Source organism: Emydura macquarii, unplaced genomic scaffold, assembly GCF_026122565.2.
Source record: "Emydura macquarii macquarii isolate MOO-44397 ecotype Brisbane River unplaced genomic scaffold, CSIRO-AGI_Emac_v2 contig_1790, whole genome shotgun sequence".
Lineage (NCBI taxonomy): Eukaryota > Metazoa > Chordata > Testudines > Chelidae > Emydura > Emydura macquarii.
In genome coordinates this window covers 14881545-14899710 of record NW_027131927.1, presented here as the reverse complement: position 1 = coordinate 14899710, position 18166 = coordinate 14881545, and the positions used below count along the sequence as shown (strand labels likewise).

General features: G+C 45.0%; 2 protein-coding genes across 6 annotated transcripts in view; one reads left to right on the top strand and one right to left on the bottom strand.

The window, feature by feature from the left end:
* The window catches only part of HGSNAT (heparan-alpha-glucosaminide N-acetyltransferase), a 24955-nt gene extending 11656 nt beyond the window's left edge, over positions 1 to 13299 (bottom strand). For both annotated transcript variants that reach the window (XM_067556947.1, XM_067556948.1), the window contains exons 1-7: positions 13015 to 13299; positions 10411 to 10523; positions 8997 to 9133; positions 7010 to 7128; positions 3989 to 4058; positions 2177 to 2246; positions 657 to 760 (exon numbers count right to left, since the gene is read on the bottom strand). In XM_067556947.1, the coding sequence (XP_067413048.1) occupies positions 657 to 760; positions 2177 to 2246; positions 3989 to 4058; positions 7010 to 7128; positions 8997 to 9133; positions 10411 to 10523; positions 13015 to 13120 (719 nt within the window). In that variant the 5' untranslated portion in view covers positions 13121 to 13299. The remainder of the gene's footprint in view (positions 1 to 656; positions 761 to 2176; positions 2247 to 3988; positions 4059 to 7009; positions 7129 to 8996; positions 9134 to 10410; positions 10524 to 13014) is intronic.
* Positions 12672 to 18166, top strand: POMK (protein O-mannose kinase). Of its 4 annotated transcripts, XR_010921499.1 has the most exons (5): positions 13774 to 14543; positions 14647 to 14721; positions 15011 to 15318; positions 15980 to 16907; positions 17217 to 18166. XR_010921499.1 is itself a non-coding variant. In XM_067556949.1 (4 exons), exons 1-4 carry the CDS (start codon positions 14525 to 14527, stop codon positions 16751 to 16753), a joined length of 1176 nt encoding a protein of 391 aa, XP_067413050.1. In that variant the 5' UTR covers positions 13774 to 14524; the 3' UTR covers positions 16754 to 18166. The 4 variants fall into 4 exon arrangements, 3 of the variants coding, with proteins under 3 accessions (XP_067413051.1, XP_067413052.1, XP_067413050.1); XM_067556949.1 differs by having other exon boundaries at positions 15980 to 18166; XM_067556950.1 differs by lacking the exons at positions 13774 to 14543; positions 14647 to 14721 and adding an exon at positions 12672 to 12727 and having other exon boundaries at positions 15980 to 18166.

Here is an 18166-nt window from a genome sequence, read left to right as displayed (position 1 = left end):
TTTCATGAAAGGTGTCTGCTTTCAATGCTTTGTTGTGTCAATGTTTTGTTGAAAACCTGGAGGCCTGTATACTTTAAAAAAATGAGTTTTCAGCCTAAAACTGAAATATTTTGATTCTGTAATGCCCCCACAGTGCCATATGGGAGTCATAATTCACTTGCCTCATGCTCCCGCATCTCCTCTATTGGCAGACTTCCCACTGAGACTACATTTACCATGAGGCACTATAATCATGAAACTGTTATCCACGCGATGCATGCCCTCCACTAACCAAGAGGGAAGACATGGTGCATGATGGAAGACATAGTGTGACCAAAGAGCCCACCCTAAAGAAGAGGATAAGGCACCTGAATTACAACTCCCCTGAGGCACTGGGGCAGCACTACCAATTGAAATATTTTGGTTTACAGCCAAAATATTCTGTTTTTTGATTATTTGCTGAAAATTCAAAGTTTTCACAGGGGAAAAAAAAAGTTTCAGCCAGCTCTACTAATAGGTAGTTTCCTTCTCCATAAATATATACCCACATCAGATACCATGACATATTCCACCATCCCTGGGGGTGAAGATTTCATACTGTGGTCATAATTGCATTTATTCAAATTTAGACAAGCTTTAAAGTGAGCAGTACAGAAGCCCATAAGGCTGCAGTTTACCCTCGGAATGTGTCAAGAGAGCGCAGTCGCCGCTGGGAGACGGTCCATGCAGTAGCAGGGACATTGCTGCTTGCAGAATCTGCTCTGGCCGGGGACCCACGCTCCTTGACAAAGAAGCAACACACAAGAGGAAAAGCTAGTAATTGCATCAACTCCTCTGACATCTTGACCACATGGAGAATGTGACTCAGCCAGCTACAGATTCTGGGCATTTCACCATACCGTAACTAATTCTGTTCTTCCCATTTCTCTTCCCCGCCCCCCCCCCACTGAGGGATTCCTTGTTTTTCCCACCTCATTCCTCTCACCATCAAAGGCTCCACCATGTTGCAGTGATCTTCCTGATGGGAACAGGTTCACCTGCTTGTGCAACAAATCTACGCTGCTTCTTCAATCAGCGTAGGAAGCATGGTACAGTGGACAGAGCACTGGACTGAGACTCGGGAGAGCTGGGTTTAATCCCAATGTTGGCCACAGATGCCACGTGACTAGGCAAGTCATTTAATCTACCCTGTTCCTCAGTTCCCCATGTATAGAGTGGGGATAGTACTTCTTTACATCTCAGGGATGCTGTGTGGATAATGATTCTGAGGCACTCAGACACCACCAGCAATGAGGGTCATGTACGATAGACTCCTGAGGGAATAACTGGGGAGCATAATTGTGAAGCGTGCTCATCCTGTGTGGGCAGAGCACACTAGGCCAGACACTGATCTCATTCCACCAGTGTAAATCCAGAGTGATCCCAACAGCCACATTCCAAATCTGTACGTGTGTAACTGTGCAGAATGTGACCCACTGCTTCTGCAGCATTTCCAGGGCCTGGTCTGACCATAGACCTCTAAGCCTGAGTTCAGAATGCCTAGAACTGCCTGTAGTGCTGGGAGCAGTCAGCAGAGCCAGCATTGCTTTCCTCTCTTACACTGTCCACGTGTCATCCTTTCAGTGGAATATTTCCTGCACCGAAACTAGAGAGAGACCAAATACCTGATTGCACAGTAACTGACAGAGTACATCTAACCTAGTGCTAGAGATGTAACTTTCAGCTCCGGTAGGCCTACGCACACTAGCTCTGATTGAATTAGCATGCTACAAAAAGCAGCGTAGCCAGGGCAGCGTGGGTAGTAGGATAGGCTAGCTGCTGCGAGTAATCAACCAGGGTCTTGGACAGGATTGTACTTGGGGAGGCTTGCCGTTTGCTGCTACACATCTATTGTTAGCATGCTAGCTCAGTCAAAGCTAGCACATATCTACCTGAACTGGGCGTTACACCGTCAGCTCTGGTGTAGATGTATCCTGAGAGTGATCCACGTTTACTGCACATATAGTAAACATGGGTGGAGAGCCCCATCCAGCGCGCCCCACAGGTCGAGACAGCTGCCTGCCCGCACTTCAAGGACTGCCCAGGACCTACAGGCACTCATGAGGGGGTAAATTACTGAATCTCAAAAAGGACGCGTTGGCATCAATGCTTCGTTGTAAAAACACAGACCGTAAATTAGCGCATTCTAGCAACTCACAGAATTAATGAGATGATCAGTGTCTACAGGGTTCAGTTTCTTGTAAAACCAGTTCTTGATTGGATCAATGCTGTGAATCAGTAACAGTAAAAAAAAAAAACTTAATTGTTTGTTCAGAACAAATGCATGCTGTCAAATCATGTTGGAGCAGCACAAACCAGACACTGAGAACATCTACTTCTGTTTTAAAAAGAGGCTTTCATTGGGCAAAACAATACACACTCCCCCAAAAAGTCCTGCATTAGTATAATGTTATTAAGCTTGCAAAGTCAAACACACAAAAGTTAGAGAGTACCAGAATTAAGGTAGTTCATGCAACTTTAATTCACCCCTCTTGTGTATATGCTTTATGGTATAATCACCACATGCTCAGATGTTTCCCCCTTTTTGTTTACACACGGGACCACCTCATTCAGTGCACAGGATGGACAGCTTTGTAAACAGATTTTCCAACCTTTATAGTTATACACATACTTAAATCCTAATGACTTGAATGGGTCTTAACCAGGGGCTAAACTGCTTTCTGAACAGGGGATGCTTACTTTCCTGATTCAGGACCCCAGACTCTCCATAGTACTGAAAGTACATGGAAATGTTCACTGTATTAAACTTTGCAACACTGGTTTAGTTGGAGTATATCAACATCTGGAAAATGATAACTGTGTGACGATTAAATGAAGTTGGTCTGAACTGCTGTGTGGGCTGACTGAAGCAGAATACAGCAGGGGCTCCCTTGAGATGACCACAAGGATTTAAGCAGATGTTCCTGAACTTAGGCCTATTTTCTCATATTCATTCCTCATCCTAGTTCCTGTGCTACAGTTTGATAGAACAGCTAAAAATACAGCCAACAAGGAGGATTGTTTGACAGGCAATAAAACTCTATTTAAAATTCAGGCATCACAAACATAATAAGGGCATGGGAGTGATTTTAGTGCTGGTGAAAGGCTACAGAATGACAGCCTGGCAGAAGACATCCAAAAAATATAGCACAGGCAGCAGCCATCTCCTCACCCATCCCATGCATGTGAGTGAGTTAGTAATATGCTACAGCTGGCTCTTCAATAAGACTAAAAAGAGCAGTATCAATCAGCGACCAGCTGCAATGCAAACAACCAGCATTCCAGCACTGGACTGAGAGTACCAACAGCTATATGCAGTGTTGTTGTAGCCATACTGGTCCCAGGATGTTAGAGAGACAAGGTGGGTGAGCTCTGAAGATGAGTTCTGTATAAGCTCAAAAGCTTGTCTCTCTCTTCAAAACAAGTTGGCCCAATAAAAGATAATACCTCACCCATTTTGTCTCTCTAACACCAACAGCTGTCAGACTGTTAAGACTTTCAGACACTACCCATCTTGGCCAGAAGTGAAAGGTTCCATGTCCCATTGGTAATATTGTGAGCCATCCAGTCCCCCATTATCTCCATCCTTCCACAGTAGCTCTACTAAATTCAGTCAGCAATTAATCTGTTGAATAAATTTCTTATCCTTAAATCAAGAGCTTGGCCCTTAGCAAACAAAAGGACAGAGAATCAGCTGGTGCAAATCAGCCTAACTCCAATGAAGACGAGACTCCAGCCAATGAACTGTAAGACAGCCCAGCTGAGGGCCTGTACTCATAAGACAGCAGGATCTTTTTGTTGTGTTTGTACAGCGCCTAGCACAATGGATCCTGGTTCCTAACTGGGGCTCCTGGGTGCTGTGGCAATATAAATAATAAATAATAATAGTGAGTGTGCTTTCATCTACAACAAAAACCCCAAGCAATTCTATAACACGTACAGGAATGTTTCACAAACAATGTCCACTTACATCACAAAGACGTGTCCCAATGTTAGGATGCTGAGGATCCCCATATAAATTAGGAACGCATACAAGATAGCTGCAGGAAAAGAAGAGACATCTTCATAGCTGATGTAACAAAAATAGCGGGCATTCTGGTCCTGATACATAATGCATCATACCAGTGTAAAACTGGAATAATCCAGTGATAAGTCAGGCCTACAGCTTGTTATAGTAATCTCACTGAGTGGTAGCCCAAAGGAAGAATTGACCAGTGGTCAGGGCAATAGCCTAGGACTTGGGAGACCCTGATTCAATTATGGCTCTGTCATTGACTTCCTGTGCAACATTGGGTAAGTCACTTAGCTTCTCTGTGCCTCAGCTCCCCAGCTGTAAAATGGGCATATTTCCTTACAGGACTGTTGTACACACTGAAGACTGTGAAACAATTTTAGTTCTAGTGATGAAAATGCTAGATATTTTTATATGAGAACACAAGCCCCAGCAAAATATCCAAAGGAGGTTGCAAGTGCAACCTAGTGACAGTACATTCCAGTGTAAAAGTAACCAAGGGAAAACACAGTATAGTGGTAGCAGGGCAACAGGGAGAGGATTGACTTGGTATATGTTTTAAAAGAAGAACTGACTGGATTTAGAAACAGCCTGAATGTAAGGAGTAAAAGAGGTAGAGGAGTTTGCAAAAATGGGGAATGTCTCTGCTAGAGCTGAGGGAAAGAGTTTGGTCAAAACTACTTAACAAAAAAAATGCACATTCGGAGGGACTGAAACATTTCACAATTTCAAGACAAACTTGCAAATTGTCAAAAAAAATTTCCAAAACAAAACATTCATTTTGACATTTTTGTAACATTTCCATTTTTTTTTATCTGAAATGACTTTTCATTGAAAACTTCAATTTTATTAAAAATAAAAAACATTTAATAAAATTCCAAAACAAAACAAAATGTTTTGTTCAACCTGAAATTAACTCTTCCTTTCCCTCCCCTCCATTTTCTGGTAAGGCCAGGGAACCAAAAAAAAAAAAAAAATCACTTCTTCACACAAGTGTAGTCTCGTTAGAGTTAAAGGAATCTAAATCTTAAAATATAAAGCAGACACATACCCTGTGACTTTTTTGGTTTTGTCTTGTCCATTTAGACCGTAAGCTCTTCGGAGCAGGGACTGGCTTGTGCTAGGTGTTCGTACAGTACCTCACACAATGGGGCCAATCCTGGTCAAGGCCTCTGAGTGCTGATGTAACGTAGATAAATAAATGATAAGATACAGAAAGAAGAGCAGCAGGCCAAGGACAGAAACCCAAGGGACACTGTAACGGGGTGTGCCAGCCCCTTAAAGTGTGAGGGAGGCCACCTGGGCCAGCACTATGCCACTACACGTTTTGCTAGGAGACATACCTAGGTGACTGATCAAGGTCACAGAGCAAGAGAAAGGGGTATCAGAACGGCATCCTGGGAGGAAACACTGCCAGCTCTGCTTTTAGGGCCCATGAGTGGTGTTCCATGAGTAGGGTGGGCTGGAACTCTCCTTCCCCCTCCATGTTGAGCCGTTTCCAGCTGGCCTCCTCTGGGATCCAGAGAAGCAGGATTGCTGGCAAATGTACTTCCCTGCCAGCCAGATTGGGCTGGGATAAGGCATCCTAGGAGATGAAGGAGTATATAAATCCTGCTCCGTCCCCATCTGAGGAGAGACCTGGAAGGCAGCAGGCTGTGCTGATGGCTCTCTCCTGAGCCCAGCTTTCACTGTTGGTTTGGAACGTTTCTGAGCCAGACACCACTGAAAAGGGTCTGATGTATTTGACAAAAACCCAGCAACCCTGCAGACATTTTTGACTATCTTACACAAACAACTGGAGCATTTTGATACCATGTGGCCTGTCCTAGGCACTAAGGGAGAGCAGAAACTGAGAGGACAGCGGAAAGGGTAGATGCAGCAGGCAGGAGAGCAGTCAGGCATGGAGTCAGGAAGCCTCAGGGAGAGCTGGGAAGGAGGGAATAGCAGACAAGTGAAGAAGGATGCAGATGGTGAAACAGCTGTTGGTCTCAGACAGGAAGGGGTTCATTGGTGACCTTTACAAGAATAGAGGAGATGGCGAAAGCCAGGCTACACAGCATCAGGGAAGCAGGCACAGACTCATTATTGAAGAGATTGGATGTAAAGGGGACGAGGAGCGTGGGAGATGGTGACATGTTTGAAGAGCAAGGAGCCCAACGAGAGACAGAGATTACAAAAAGGAGGAAAAAAAGGCAGTAGTTATGGAGGTAAAGAAGTGATGGGGTCAAGGGTTTGGATGAAGAGTGAAGGAGAGACCATCAAATTTCTGAGAAAGGAGGAGGGAGCTGAGTATGGAAAGGTAGTGGTGTAGCAAGGTTGGCAGAGGCAAGGGAAGAATGAGAGCTCACATTACACAGTGTCAATATTTTCCTAGAAGCACATAGCAGAATCTCAGGCCAAAAGGGAGGCAGAGACGTGAAGAAGAGTGGATTTGAAGAAGGAGTTGAAGCTGGAAAAGGGACAATGAAGGATGGAAGTGAGGGAATCCATCAGGGAGGAGAAATAAAGATATGCAGTAAGGAAAATGGCAGACTTGAAAGAAGAAAGGACAAAACTGTAGTGGAGGCAAATACTGTGGTCACTGTATTTAATACAGAGATGTGTTATGCTGAAGATTAGGCAATCATGCCACCTTGAAGCTGCCGGGTTTGACAGCTGCCTTCCATTCAGGCTAAATGAGGGAACAGTAAAAATGGCTAACAGCTAAATCAGTGGAAAACCAGCTCCCAAAGACTGGACGGCATGCAAGCCTGGGCCATCCAGTCCAAGGGGTTTCCCAGAGGTCTCATGACAAAGGCAGGAGATTGATCTGATTGTAGCTGTGTGTTAGAAGCAGCAGAAACACCTCAAAAAGTCCTGGAGAAGGCAGCAAGGCAGCTTGCTAGAAAGGGGACTAAAGAGAATTTTAATGAGCATATTTCCTAAAAGAAAAAATAACTTGAGTTACACAAGGAAAAGGGAAAATAAAGTGTTACATACGGAGATGGCTGTTGACAGGACTTTCATTGATGATTATGTCACAGGAAATCTTGGTGCTGTTATGGAAGCTTTTTACCACAAGAGAATAGTTTCCAAATTCTCCAAAATGATAATGGATCCTGCAAAGAATTAAGGGAGAAGGGAAGCTGTGCTGGGACTTGCTGTGCAATCGTTATTGCCTGCACGTACTGTGGTAGGCACTACTGGGCTACAGGTTAGGCCAGCTGGAATGTGGGCTGAAAGAAAGGAAGGGCTATGAAAACAGGGCTAGGGGAAGAAGGGTAGGGGCATGTTGGAAAGCACACAGCCTGTGCCCCTCCTTGCAGCAGGACTGCAGTGACCACCTTTCCCTGGACACACAATAGGAGACAGGGCTGTAAAGGGCCCTAGCTTGTGACCTGATTTTTCTTTTTTCCAACTTGGTGAGGGGTCTTCTATCTACTTTGCTTTAGTTACTGAAGCTTGGCTCCTGCACCCTGATTTGGTGCTTTCAGTTAATTGTTCATTCAGCCATTTCTTTGATTGGCCATGCAGCAGCTCCCAAAGCTACCTCTCGTGTCTGTATCAGACTTATTGACCCACCCTTTACCGACATCACCCTTCATCTGTCACATGATTTCTTAAACTATAGCCTGAATAGCAGGAACCATGACTTCATAGGTTTTTGGTCTGATTTTGTTGTTTGGTTTAGTGTCCGGGTGCCAGGGCCGTTTTAAGACCTTTGTAGGCCCTTTGTAGGACCCCCGACCGAAATAACTAATTTGATTTTAAGCTATTAATAAATAGTTTTTAAAATAAAAATAAAAAATTATATATAATTTTTTTTTCGTAGGCCCTAGGCACTGTGCCTATTGTGCCTAATGGATAATACAGCCCTGCCGGGTGCTGTTGACACTGGTGGCTTGGGATATCTAGATCAGACTATATGATTTGGTGACTGTTAGAAAATAGATATTTAGGCCTGCCTGTAAAGGCCTATGATTTTTTAAGTATATCCTTATCACTTAGCTAGTGATAGGGGTATAGAAACAAAGACTCAAAATCACAGGCCGCCTGTCTATGGGCCTTCTCTCACTGTGACAGTCTGAGGCCTTCTACTTTGGCTAAGCAAAAACAAGCAACAGAAGCAGCCCTAGACTGGGAAGCCTGTGGTCACATCCGCACATTCCAAACAAATGACATTAAAATAAGGCAATACCAGGCTGTTAAGAAGGCGATCCAGGCTAACACCTCCAGCTAAAGGAAAGATCCTAGAATGTTTAAAGAAAATTTTGTTTGATAGCATTCTGTCTGGTTTTTAAACACTTGTCAACAGTTGTGGTTGTAGAATCTACACTTCGTATTGTTTGGTCATTATGGTACCCACTTTTCTGATAATTTCTGTCTGATTCTTTGATTGTTTCTGTCTGTTGCATAACTAATTTTAATCTATTAAGGTGGTGGGGTATGATTGGTTAGAGAATTATGTTACAATATATTAGGATTGGTTAAAGAATTATCCTGTAATAATTTAAAGAAATTATTGGTTGAGATACACTATAAAAACTAAGGTCAAACAGGAAGTAAGGTGGGAAGAAGGAAAAATACTGGTGTAAAGAATTGGGATTCTTGCTTGATTACCCCAATAAATCCATAGTATTACCTGCTGCTGGACTCTGGACTTCTGCTTCTGTCAGCAAACCAAGAATGGGGGGCGGCGGATAACAATGGTACTTTCTGGCCTTAAACTCTGACTCTATATGTGGTTGTACAGCACATAGCACTATGGGCATAACTTATGATTGGATGATCTAGGCACTATCGTAAAATTATATTTTTATATTGTTGGTATTATTAAGATTAAATTGCAAGTCTTAACTTCCCAAATGTCCAGTAATAACTGTGGTGGGGAGGCCACAGATTTTAGGGACTGTAGTTGGCAAGTGACAGAAAATGTAAGCCTTAGTGGGTTATTTCAACACACATTATCTTCAGATCAGTTACAAACCTGTGAAGCTCTCTGCCTTCCAAAGTGCCATTGAGCTGTAGAGTGATTGGATGCTGAGAATCCACAGCAACATTTACAATGCTGGGCTTTCCCAATGTGTTGCTCGTGGGGACAAATATCAGATCCTGATACAAGCACTAGAAAATGAGGATATATGAAGGATTAAAAAAATAAAAGAACCTACTTGATTTTACTAGGTAGAGCAAAATTATTATTATTATTTCTTTTAATTCAAAGAGGAGTACAAAGGAAGCTGGGCTTGACCAACAGCAAGCGGGTAATACTTTTGTGAGCTCTGGCTGGAGGAAGAATTATCGGCCAAGATTTTCAAAAACTGGAGCCTAAAATTAGGCAACCAGTGTGGAATTTTCAAAAGGGCCATTTTAACAAAGCAAATTCCCAACAGAGTAAATACAAATTACAATACAGGAACAAATTAAAATACTGGAAAATTTATCATTTTAAAAAACCAGACACACTCCACTAAGAACACAGGAACTGTCATCCCAGATCAGAGCAGCTAGTCCAGCATCCTATCTCTGACGGGCCAGCACCAGCTCCTTTGGAGGAAGATAAAAGAAACCCTGAACAGGGTAAATATGGAATAACCTGGCTATAAGGAAGCTTTCTTCTTAACCCCTTACCAGTCATCAGTAGTTAGTTTATGCCTTAAAGCCTGTGAGTTTATATGCCTTTCAAACTTAAAAATAAACCTTTACAATTGCACTTTATCTATGGACTTTCTCATTAACCATAGGAAAGACCTATCTCCTTCCCGCTGCTTTTTCTCTCAAGACATTGTTGAAGTTATGAGTCTTATAGATATCTGTGATTCACTGGCTGAGAGTCCAGAATGGGACTTTCAGCAGTTGGATGGAGCAGTTGGGGGAGAAGATTTTGGAGGCTGTGGGGAGCATGGAAGATGTCCACCTTCCCCCACCATCTATGACACGGATCCTTTGTCCATCCAAGAACTAGCTGAAAAACTGGGGGACTGAAAACCAGGACTTTCTACTATTTCCACAATCCCTTAAGTGAACAAGTCTTTGGGTATGTCTACACTGCAGTTGCTCTACACTATTCTTGCAGATGTACACTGGGTATGTCTACACTGCTCTTGCAGATGTAGCCAGCTAGCTGTAATCTAGTTAGCTTGGATACTGGAGCAGTGAAGGTGTGGCAGCGCACACATCAGCATGGACTAGCCCTGCAAGTAATTATCCAGGGTTCTGGGCAGGATTGTACAGCCCACACTCCTGTGGCTTCACGGCTCCGCTTCCTCAGGTAGCTAGATTGTGTACACTAGCTCAGGATTCTCTATATGAGCTGCAATCACACCCTGGGTCCAGTGCCATATCCTTGCTTTCCCAGAACAAAACCTTATGTTAGTGGACAAAGGGAGAGTGTTGTTTACCTGGTAACAATAATCAGAAAGCCAGGAGACTGTCAAGTTCTCATTGATCAACCCATTGTGGACCAGCAGCAAGGCTTGATCAATTTTCAGCTCTAAGGGTCTCCTGGATAAACCTGTTAGGACGCAGAAATGGAGAGAAAGCTACATGTTAGTATTCTGAAAGGGGAAAGTCTGCATAACACACTTATGGATATAAGGCAACTTTGTTACAGGAATGAGGACAACTCAGCAGACACTGTATTACAGCCTTGCCAATGCTTGCACATTTAGGGCAGCTCATACTCAAGAATCTATGGACCACAGAAATTGTACAGAAAAGACCCCATCTCTCCAGTCCTGCCTCCACCATGGCTCCGGAGAACTATTATTCCACTGGGGAATCGGAATGAGCAGGTAACAAGAGTGCTCACCACTGGTGTACAGACTGAAGGTATATAGCTACAGCAGCATGGATACAGTGCTGCAGGTGTGCCACTGTGGCATGGACACTTCCTACATCAAAGGAAGGGGTTTTTCCATCAATGTGGATAACCCATCTCTCCAAGATATGGTAGCTAAGTTGACAGAAGAATTCTTCTGTCCACCTAGCTGTTTCTACAGCGAGTGCTAGGTTGGCCCAACTACATCGCATAGGCCACAAAATTTTTCACAGCCCTGAGTGATATAGCTAGATCAATCTAATATTTAGATCAGGACCATGGCTAGATCAGGACCATGGCTAAACTTCAAATGTTACAGAGAGAGAATGCAGAGCCACTAATGAGAGTCATTTCACCCCACATGTAGCACTTTAGCATTGCATTGTTAACAATCACCTACAGTGACTCACTCGCCCTCCCTAGCAAACGCCTCCCAGGACCCCCCTCGCGGTGGCATGCCACTGTACCCCCAGACCTCCACCCCCACACATGGACCACTTCTACACCTTTTCCCAGTCCACCATGGATAGCGTCCCCCAACCCACATATCCCCCCGTACGCCACTTCAGTGCAGACATGCCCACAGATGTGGATAGCGACACCCTCCTGCAACCCTCAAGCCGCACACCCCCAGCCCCTCCCATGCAGGACAGAGAGAGAACCTTGACATTTGCTTTATTGTTTTGTGCTTAAACATTTCCTAATAAAACGTTTTAATTTGCTCCCAGCAGATTAGGTGCTCTCAGCCAGGAATCTAATAATCAGAAGACAGACCCTACATACAAACAAAGTCCCATTTTGTTTTAGGAGGGGGTGGGAATCTCTTCTGAATGATAAGCTCTGGGCCCTGATCCTGTGAGTTACTCCACACCCTGTCATTGCATAGAACCTATTGTCAGTGGGCATACGTGCGTGTTTTCTCCATGTGCCAGCCCAGCTCTCCGCAGACAGCTGGCTCAGCAGACCTTGATAATATTACCCAGAAAGACCAGACTTGGTTCGGTGGCGAAGGTGCTCAGCCAGGTTTATTGCCGACGAAGCACAGTACTAGTACGCCATAGATACTACATGTTTACTAACACGTTGGCCCGTGACAATGGACCAGCTCAGTTAGCAACAAGACTTTCTGCTGTCCCCTAGGCTGGATAAAGATGCCCCTCCTATAACTTCTCTTTTATACATTGATACAAACAAGTTACTTATAACTCTCCTGATGTCGTTACTGACCCTACACCTTGTTCTGGCTGGTTTAAACAAAACATTTTCATCCATCATCCTGTTTGTCCTGTCCTCACGTCTTTGTCTTACTCGGGATTAGTGTGTTCCTGTACCATCCCCCAGGACTGTGTTTATGCCATAACTCTAGGTTGGGGTGTATCTGTACCAGCCTTCTGGACTGTTTACATGAATACTCAGGGCCTAGTACTTCTTAGGAGTGCCGGTGTTTTAGCAACGCTCGCTGCGCCTTTGCCAAGTTCAGGTACGGGACAGTAAACTTGTAAGCAAGCATTTGCTTTATGACAGGGCTCATAGCCTGGCTTTTGCTGCCTTTGGTTCAGGCCTTACACCAGGCCCTGTGTGTTAGGACAGAACACCATGGGGCTGTATTCAGGGGCCCCACACACACGCAGTATCCTGCAGGTTTGGGCTTGGAAGGGAATGATCCCAAGGGAGCTCCAGTCTGTGCTGTGAAAAGAGCTTTGCTGTAACCCAGGCAGGCATTTATAGCTGTGAAACGTGTTTGGGAGGAGAGGAGAATGGAAAACCAACCCCCCGCCCGATCCAGGCAAGGGTGGGAGAGCTACTGTAGAGAACAGATGCAGATTCTCCCTGAAACTGGGAGAGGGAGACAGCAAAGTTGGACGAGGGCGAGGTGATGGAGAGACAAGAGACAGATAGTGAGTCGGGGAAGGGAGACAAGGGAGTTGTGTAGGGGAGAGAACTAGAGAGGAGCGTGAAAGTGCAGTGGGGAGGACTGGGGACAGACAGAGGGACCGGGAGGAGGCAGGGAGGCCCTGTCTTGGGAGAGGCAGAGTATAGGAGACGAGAGAGGGAAGGGGGGCAGAGGAGATGATGGGGGAAGGGAACGGAAGGAAAGGGGGTAGACCAGGCAGGGAGGAGAAGTGGGGCTGAGGGGAGGCCGGGCCGGGCCGGGCCGGGCCAGACCGGCGGGGGGAGGCCTTACCGTGCGGCTGGGTGAGGCCGGGCGCCAGCAGCGCGGCGCTCAGGGCGGTCACCGCCACGCAGAGGGTGGCCGAGGGGCCATAGCCCCGGCTGGACCCCGCCGCCATCCCCGCGCCACCGCCGCAGCCGGGAGTCGGGACCCCGCTCTCCCCGCCCCCGAGGGCGGTGCTGGCCCGGCTCCACCCGTACCCGGCGGGCAGGACGCAGGAGGCGGCGCCCACCCAGCCGCACCGCACACGGCCAGTACGGCGGGCGCGGGCCCCGGCCCCGGCCCCAGCCACCGGGCTCAGGCTGTGCTGGGCCTGGCTGGGAGCGGTGCATGCTGGGCAGTGTCATGGCCGGGCCCCGCTCGGATCCTGGCTGAGGAGGGAGCCAGGTGAGCGCCCGCCGGCCCAGGGGGCTCCCGCCCAGCGAGCCGGGGCCTGGTTCCGCCGCGGGCACGGACCGGAGATACGGGCGGGGCTCTGGTGTGTGCTATGTCCCCCTGCCTCTGGCTGACAGGCGGCCGCTTTCCTCCGCCCTGACCGGCAATTAATAGCCTCTCCGCCGGCCCTAATTGCCTCTCCCGACTGAATTCACAGGCATACAGGCCGGCCCCAGCACACACAGGCTGCAGCCAGCTTGGCCCCCACTGTGCTGGGCGCTGTACAAACTGGGTCTGCGCTGTTGACAGGTGGGGGCAGGCAGGCAGAGGGGCACCTCCGCCGGTTCTGTGTGGTTGTAAGCACCTCATCTCGTTCACAGGTGCATCATGCAGAAAAAACTTGGCTGTTAGAGCGGTGTAGTAGACCTCAGTTTGGGGAAGCGATTGCATTGGGCAGGATTGTGGTGACTTGTTAACAAACAAATATTTTCAGTGTCGTTTCAGTTTCAGATTCCTATAGTGGGCTGGTATAATAGACTTGATTTTGTATTTTGAATGTTTGCAGTCTGCCTTTCTCTCCATTTGAGAGGGTGACCAATTGGGACAGTCCCGATATTCAGGGCTTTTCCTTATATGGCTCCTTCTATCCCTCACCCCCAGTCCTGATTTTTCATACTTACTATCTGGTCACCCTACTCCCTTATCATTACCTCTGCAATCCTGAGAGTGATAATCCGGAGCATAGAGGAAACAGCAATCCCAAGCAGTGATCTGTTCAGACAGCTGCCCTGTATGGGGACCCCCTTGACCTCAATGAAATGGGGCTCAGCCTAAGGTCAGGTATCTCCTGACCCACATGGGGCTTGCAGCAGGACCTAAACGTGTTGTGCTCTGTGATTGCTTGGCACAATAGGATGCCTTTCAGATACAGTTTGAGTCTAAATTTCACTGAATTAATCATCTGAAGTCTATTAATAATCAGATTCTGCTTTTCTCAGGCATGTACTGGCCTTGGATGCTTGGGATTTTAATCTTACCGCCTGTCCCACTGCTCAAGTGGTCTGTGCCCCCCATCTCTTTCAATTTCACAACAGGCCTGCCAGCAATTCCCTGTGTGAAGTAACAGACTGGATGTGCATGGGATGGAATGCCCCACAATGCACCAGGTACCCGTACTTACAACAGAGATCACCAAAAGTGGTCTCAGCATTAATGAATGGACCCCACCAATATGACAGCATCAGTCCTTCCTTCTCTTTGCTTCTATAGCTCTGGTTTCCTCCGTCTGGGCCCTTGCAGAGCTCCTCACTTCTTGGACAAGCAGATTGCTGGACTGGGGCCTAGGTTTGTAAAAATCACCCCCCCCCCCCCCCCCCCAAAAAAAAAAAAAACAAGACAGGGGGATGCAGAGACGAGTAGAGCTTGAAGTAACTTTTAACACTTTTTTAAAAATCAACTGACTTTATTTCACATTGATGGTGTCTCTTTAAATATCTTATATACGAGTCTATATTTTGGAGTATTAGGGTGACTAAAGGGGGAGGGTTTTGCAAGAAGTCCATCAAACATTTGTCTTCAGTCTTTGCTTGTCCCAAAAGAGTGTTGTGTTTACTGGGCTGTTTGTGTATTGCAGAGAAGGTAGAAGATAGCAACATGGAAAAAAACTTCCATTACGTTAAAAAAGAGCTGCTCAAAAGGGAAATTCCTCCAGTCTTGTTGGTGCTGTTGCTTATAGCTGTGCTTCTCCTGAACTTTCTTCTGTACATGTACCTCAACAATTTCTCTGCCGTCAATGGAAAGCCTGATGTGGACTCCAGCCTCTGTCCATTTGGGTACTTCAGATTAGGACCAATGAAAAATTGCTCGCCATGGCTGTCTTGTGAAGCCATAAATACAGAAGTCAGGAAACTGAAATGTGTTGGTGAAGGAGCTGTGAAAAAGGTTAGTTTAATTTTGGTTAGTGGGTCTCCTGGAGGAAAAGTTCATATGGTGTGCTGGCTGATTATCAGTGCTAAATTGCTTCTGTGATAATTGTCGCCACAGTAGCTAATTATTACAGAAACACCGAGAGTTATGACTATAGATGGCATAAGCAGAAAAAGGATGAGATGATCTCATTGAGTCAGATTTTGCCTCACTTACACTGAATGGTACCTTACTCTGCAAGAAGTGCCACTGAAATCAATAGCACTGCTTGCGGAGTCTGACGCTTCTCACATTGAGTAAGGGTTGCAGGATAGAATGGTCTGTATAAGTTCTCTCTTGTAGACAGTTTGATTTAGTGGTCACTTTGCATTTAATTCATGTCGTAAGCTCATGAGGGGAGCACAAGAGATCAGTAAATACTGTATGCAGTAATTACAGAGTCAGTGCTATGTAGCTAGCAGTAACTTCACTGTAACATGTAAGTCACCTAATAACTTCAGTAGCAGTTGAAGTCTAGTTGGTAATTGTGTAACTTGTTCATTTAACAGCACTGTGTCTCGTGAATATATAACTTGCAGTGTTGTGGCTATTCCGTTACCTGCAGGTCCATAATAGCTGCTACTGATCAGTAGGAAAAGGTTCAAAATGTTTTGTTTGTCTCTTGCTTTCTTTTTAGGTCTTTCTTTCTGAGTGGAAGGAAAACAAAGTATCCCTTTCCCAGCTCACCACCTCAGAGCTGAAGGAAGATTTTCTTCATGGACTGAAGATGCTGAAGTCTCTCCAGAGCAAGTATGTTGTCAGACTGCTTGGCTATTGCAAGAAGCAGTTCACAATCCTTACTGAGTATCACCCGTTAGGCTCCCTAAAGAGCCTGAATGAAACGCTGGAACTTCCCAAGTATAAGAGCTTGAATACTTGGCATCGCAGATTCATGCTCGCAATAGACTATGTGAGCATCATCCATTATCTGCACAACAGTCCTTTGGGCACCTTAGTAATGTGTGATTCCAATGACTTGGACAAGGTGTTATCTCAGTATCTGCTGACAAGTGACTTTCATGTTCTGGTGAATGACTTGGATGCCTTGCCTCTCATAAACAAGAGCACTGGTAGGCTGGTAAAGTGTGGCCATCGGGAGCTCCAAGGCGAGTTTGTAGCTCCTGAACAGCTTTGGCCCTATGGGGAGGAGGTGCCATTTGAAGACGATCTCATGCCTCCATATGATGAGAAGACAGACATATGGAAAATCCCTGATGTCTCCAATTTTTTCTTGGGGCACATTGAAGGGAGTGATATTGTCAGGTTCCATTTGTTCGATATCCATTCAGCATGTAAGAAGAAGAACCCAGCTGACAGGCCTTCCGCCCAGATGGTCATGGACACATACAGGAAAGTTTTAACATTGCTGCTCAGAGAAGCTGCCATGCCTGGTACCAGGGAAATGTTATAAGTAACTGTGAGACAAGATACAGTACGCTGGTTGATGTTCCTTTATTTATTAACACCCACTGGGTGCTAAGTCCTTTACAAACTGGTAACAGGATAAGGTCCCTGCCCAAAGAACAAAGGCGAAAAAATTTACACTAGTGATGGTTTGACAAAAGGTAAATCTGTTTCGTGAAAAAATTTAAAATATTTTGACCAAAAAAACCAATATTGAGGGTTTTTAGTGTTTTTCCTATCTCCTCCTCTCCTTTTTTCTGTTTTGCCACTGGAAGAGAAGGGGACAGGAAAGGAATATAAAGTGGGGGTGGGATTTTTGGTTTTGAAAAACAAACTTTTTTGTTATTGAATTAATTAAAATGTGAGAATTTTTTTTTAAATGTCTCAAAAAATTGTCCCATTTTTATTAATCTCTCCTTATATGGAAGTTTTTCCATTCCCCTAGTAATTTTTGTTTCCCTTTTCTGTAGCTTTTCCAATTCCAATATATCTTTTTTGAGATGAAGCAACCAAGTCTGCACGCAGTATTCAAGATGTGAGTGTACCATGGATTTATAAAGAGGCAATATGATATTTTCTGTCTTATTATCTATCACTTTCCTGATTCTCAACATTCTGTTAGCTTTTTTAACTGCCGCTGCACATTGAGTGGATATTTTCAGGGAACTAGCCACAATGACTCCAAGATCTCTTTCTTGAGTAGTAACAGTAATTTAGACCCCATAGTTTTATATGAATAGTTGGGATTATATTTTCCAGTGTGCATTACTTTGCATTTATCAATATTGAATTTCAGCTGCCATTTTGTTGCCAGTCATCCAGTTTTGTGAGATCCCTTTGTAACTCTTCAGTCTGCTTTGGACTTAACTATCTTGAGTACTTTTGTATCATCTGCAAATTTTGCCTCCTCACTGTTTACCTTTTTCCAGATCATTTATGAATATGTTGGGCAGCACTGGTGCCAGTATAGCCTCATTGTGGACACCACTTTTTACCTCTTTCCATTTATTCCTACCCTTTGTTTCCCATCTTTTAGTCCAGGAGAGGGCCTTCCCTCTTATCCCATGACTGCTTACTTTGCTTAAGCACCTTTGGTGAGAGACCTTATCAAAGGCTTTCTGAAAATCTAAGTTGATTATATCCACTGGATCACCCTTGTCCACATACTTGTTGACGCCTCAAAGAATTCCAACAGAGTGGTGGTAAAAGGACAAGAAAATTGCAGTGAGCAACGAAACTAAGCTAACAGCATTACACAATGTGTATCTTATATATACAGTACTGAAGTTAAGTAAGAAAGTTTAAATTCCATGTGAACCACTGTTTAATTAAATGTTTGCTAAGTGGTAAATTTCCCAGTGGTTTACACAACACCCTAACTGTATGCTATTATGTTTCAACAATATATAATTATGCCTAA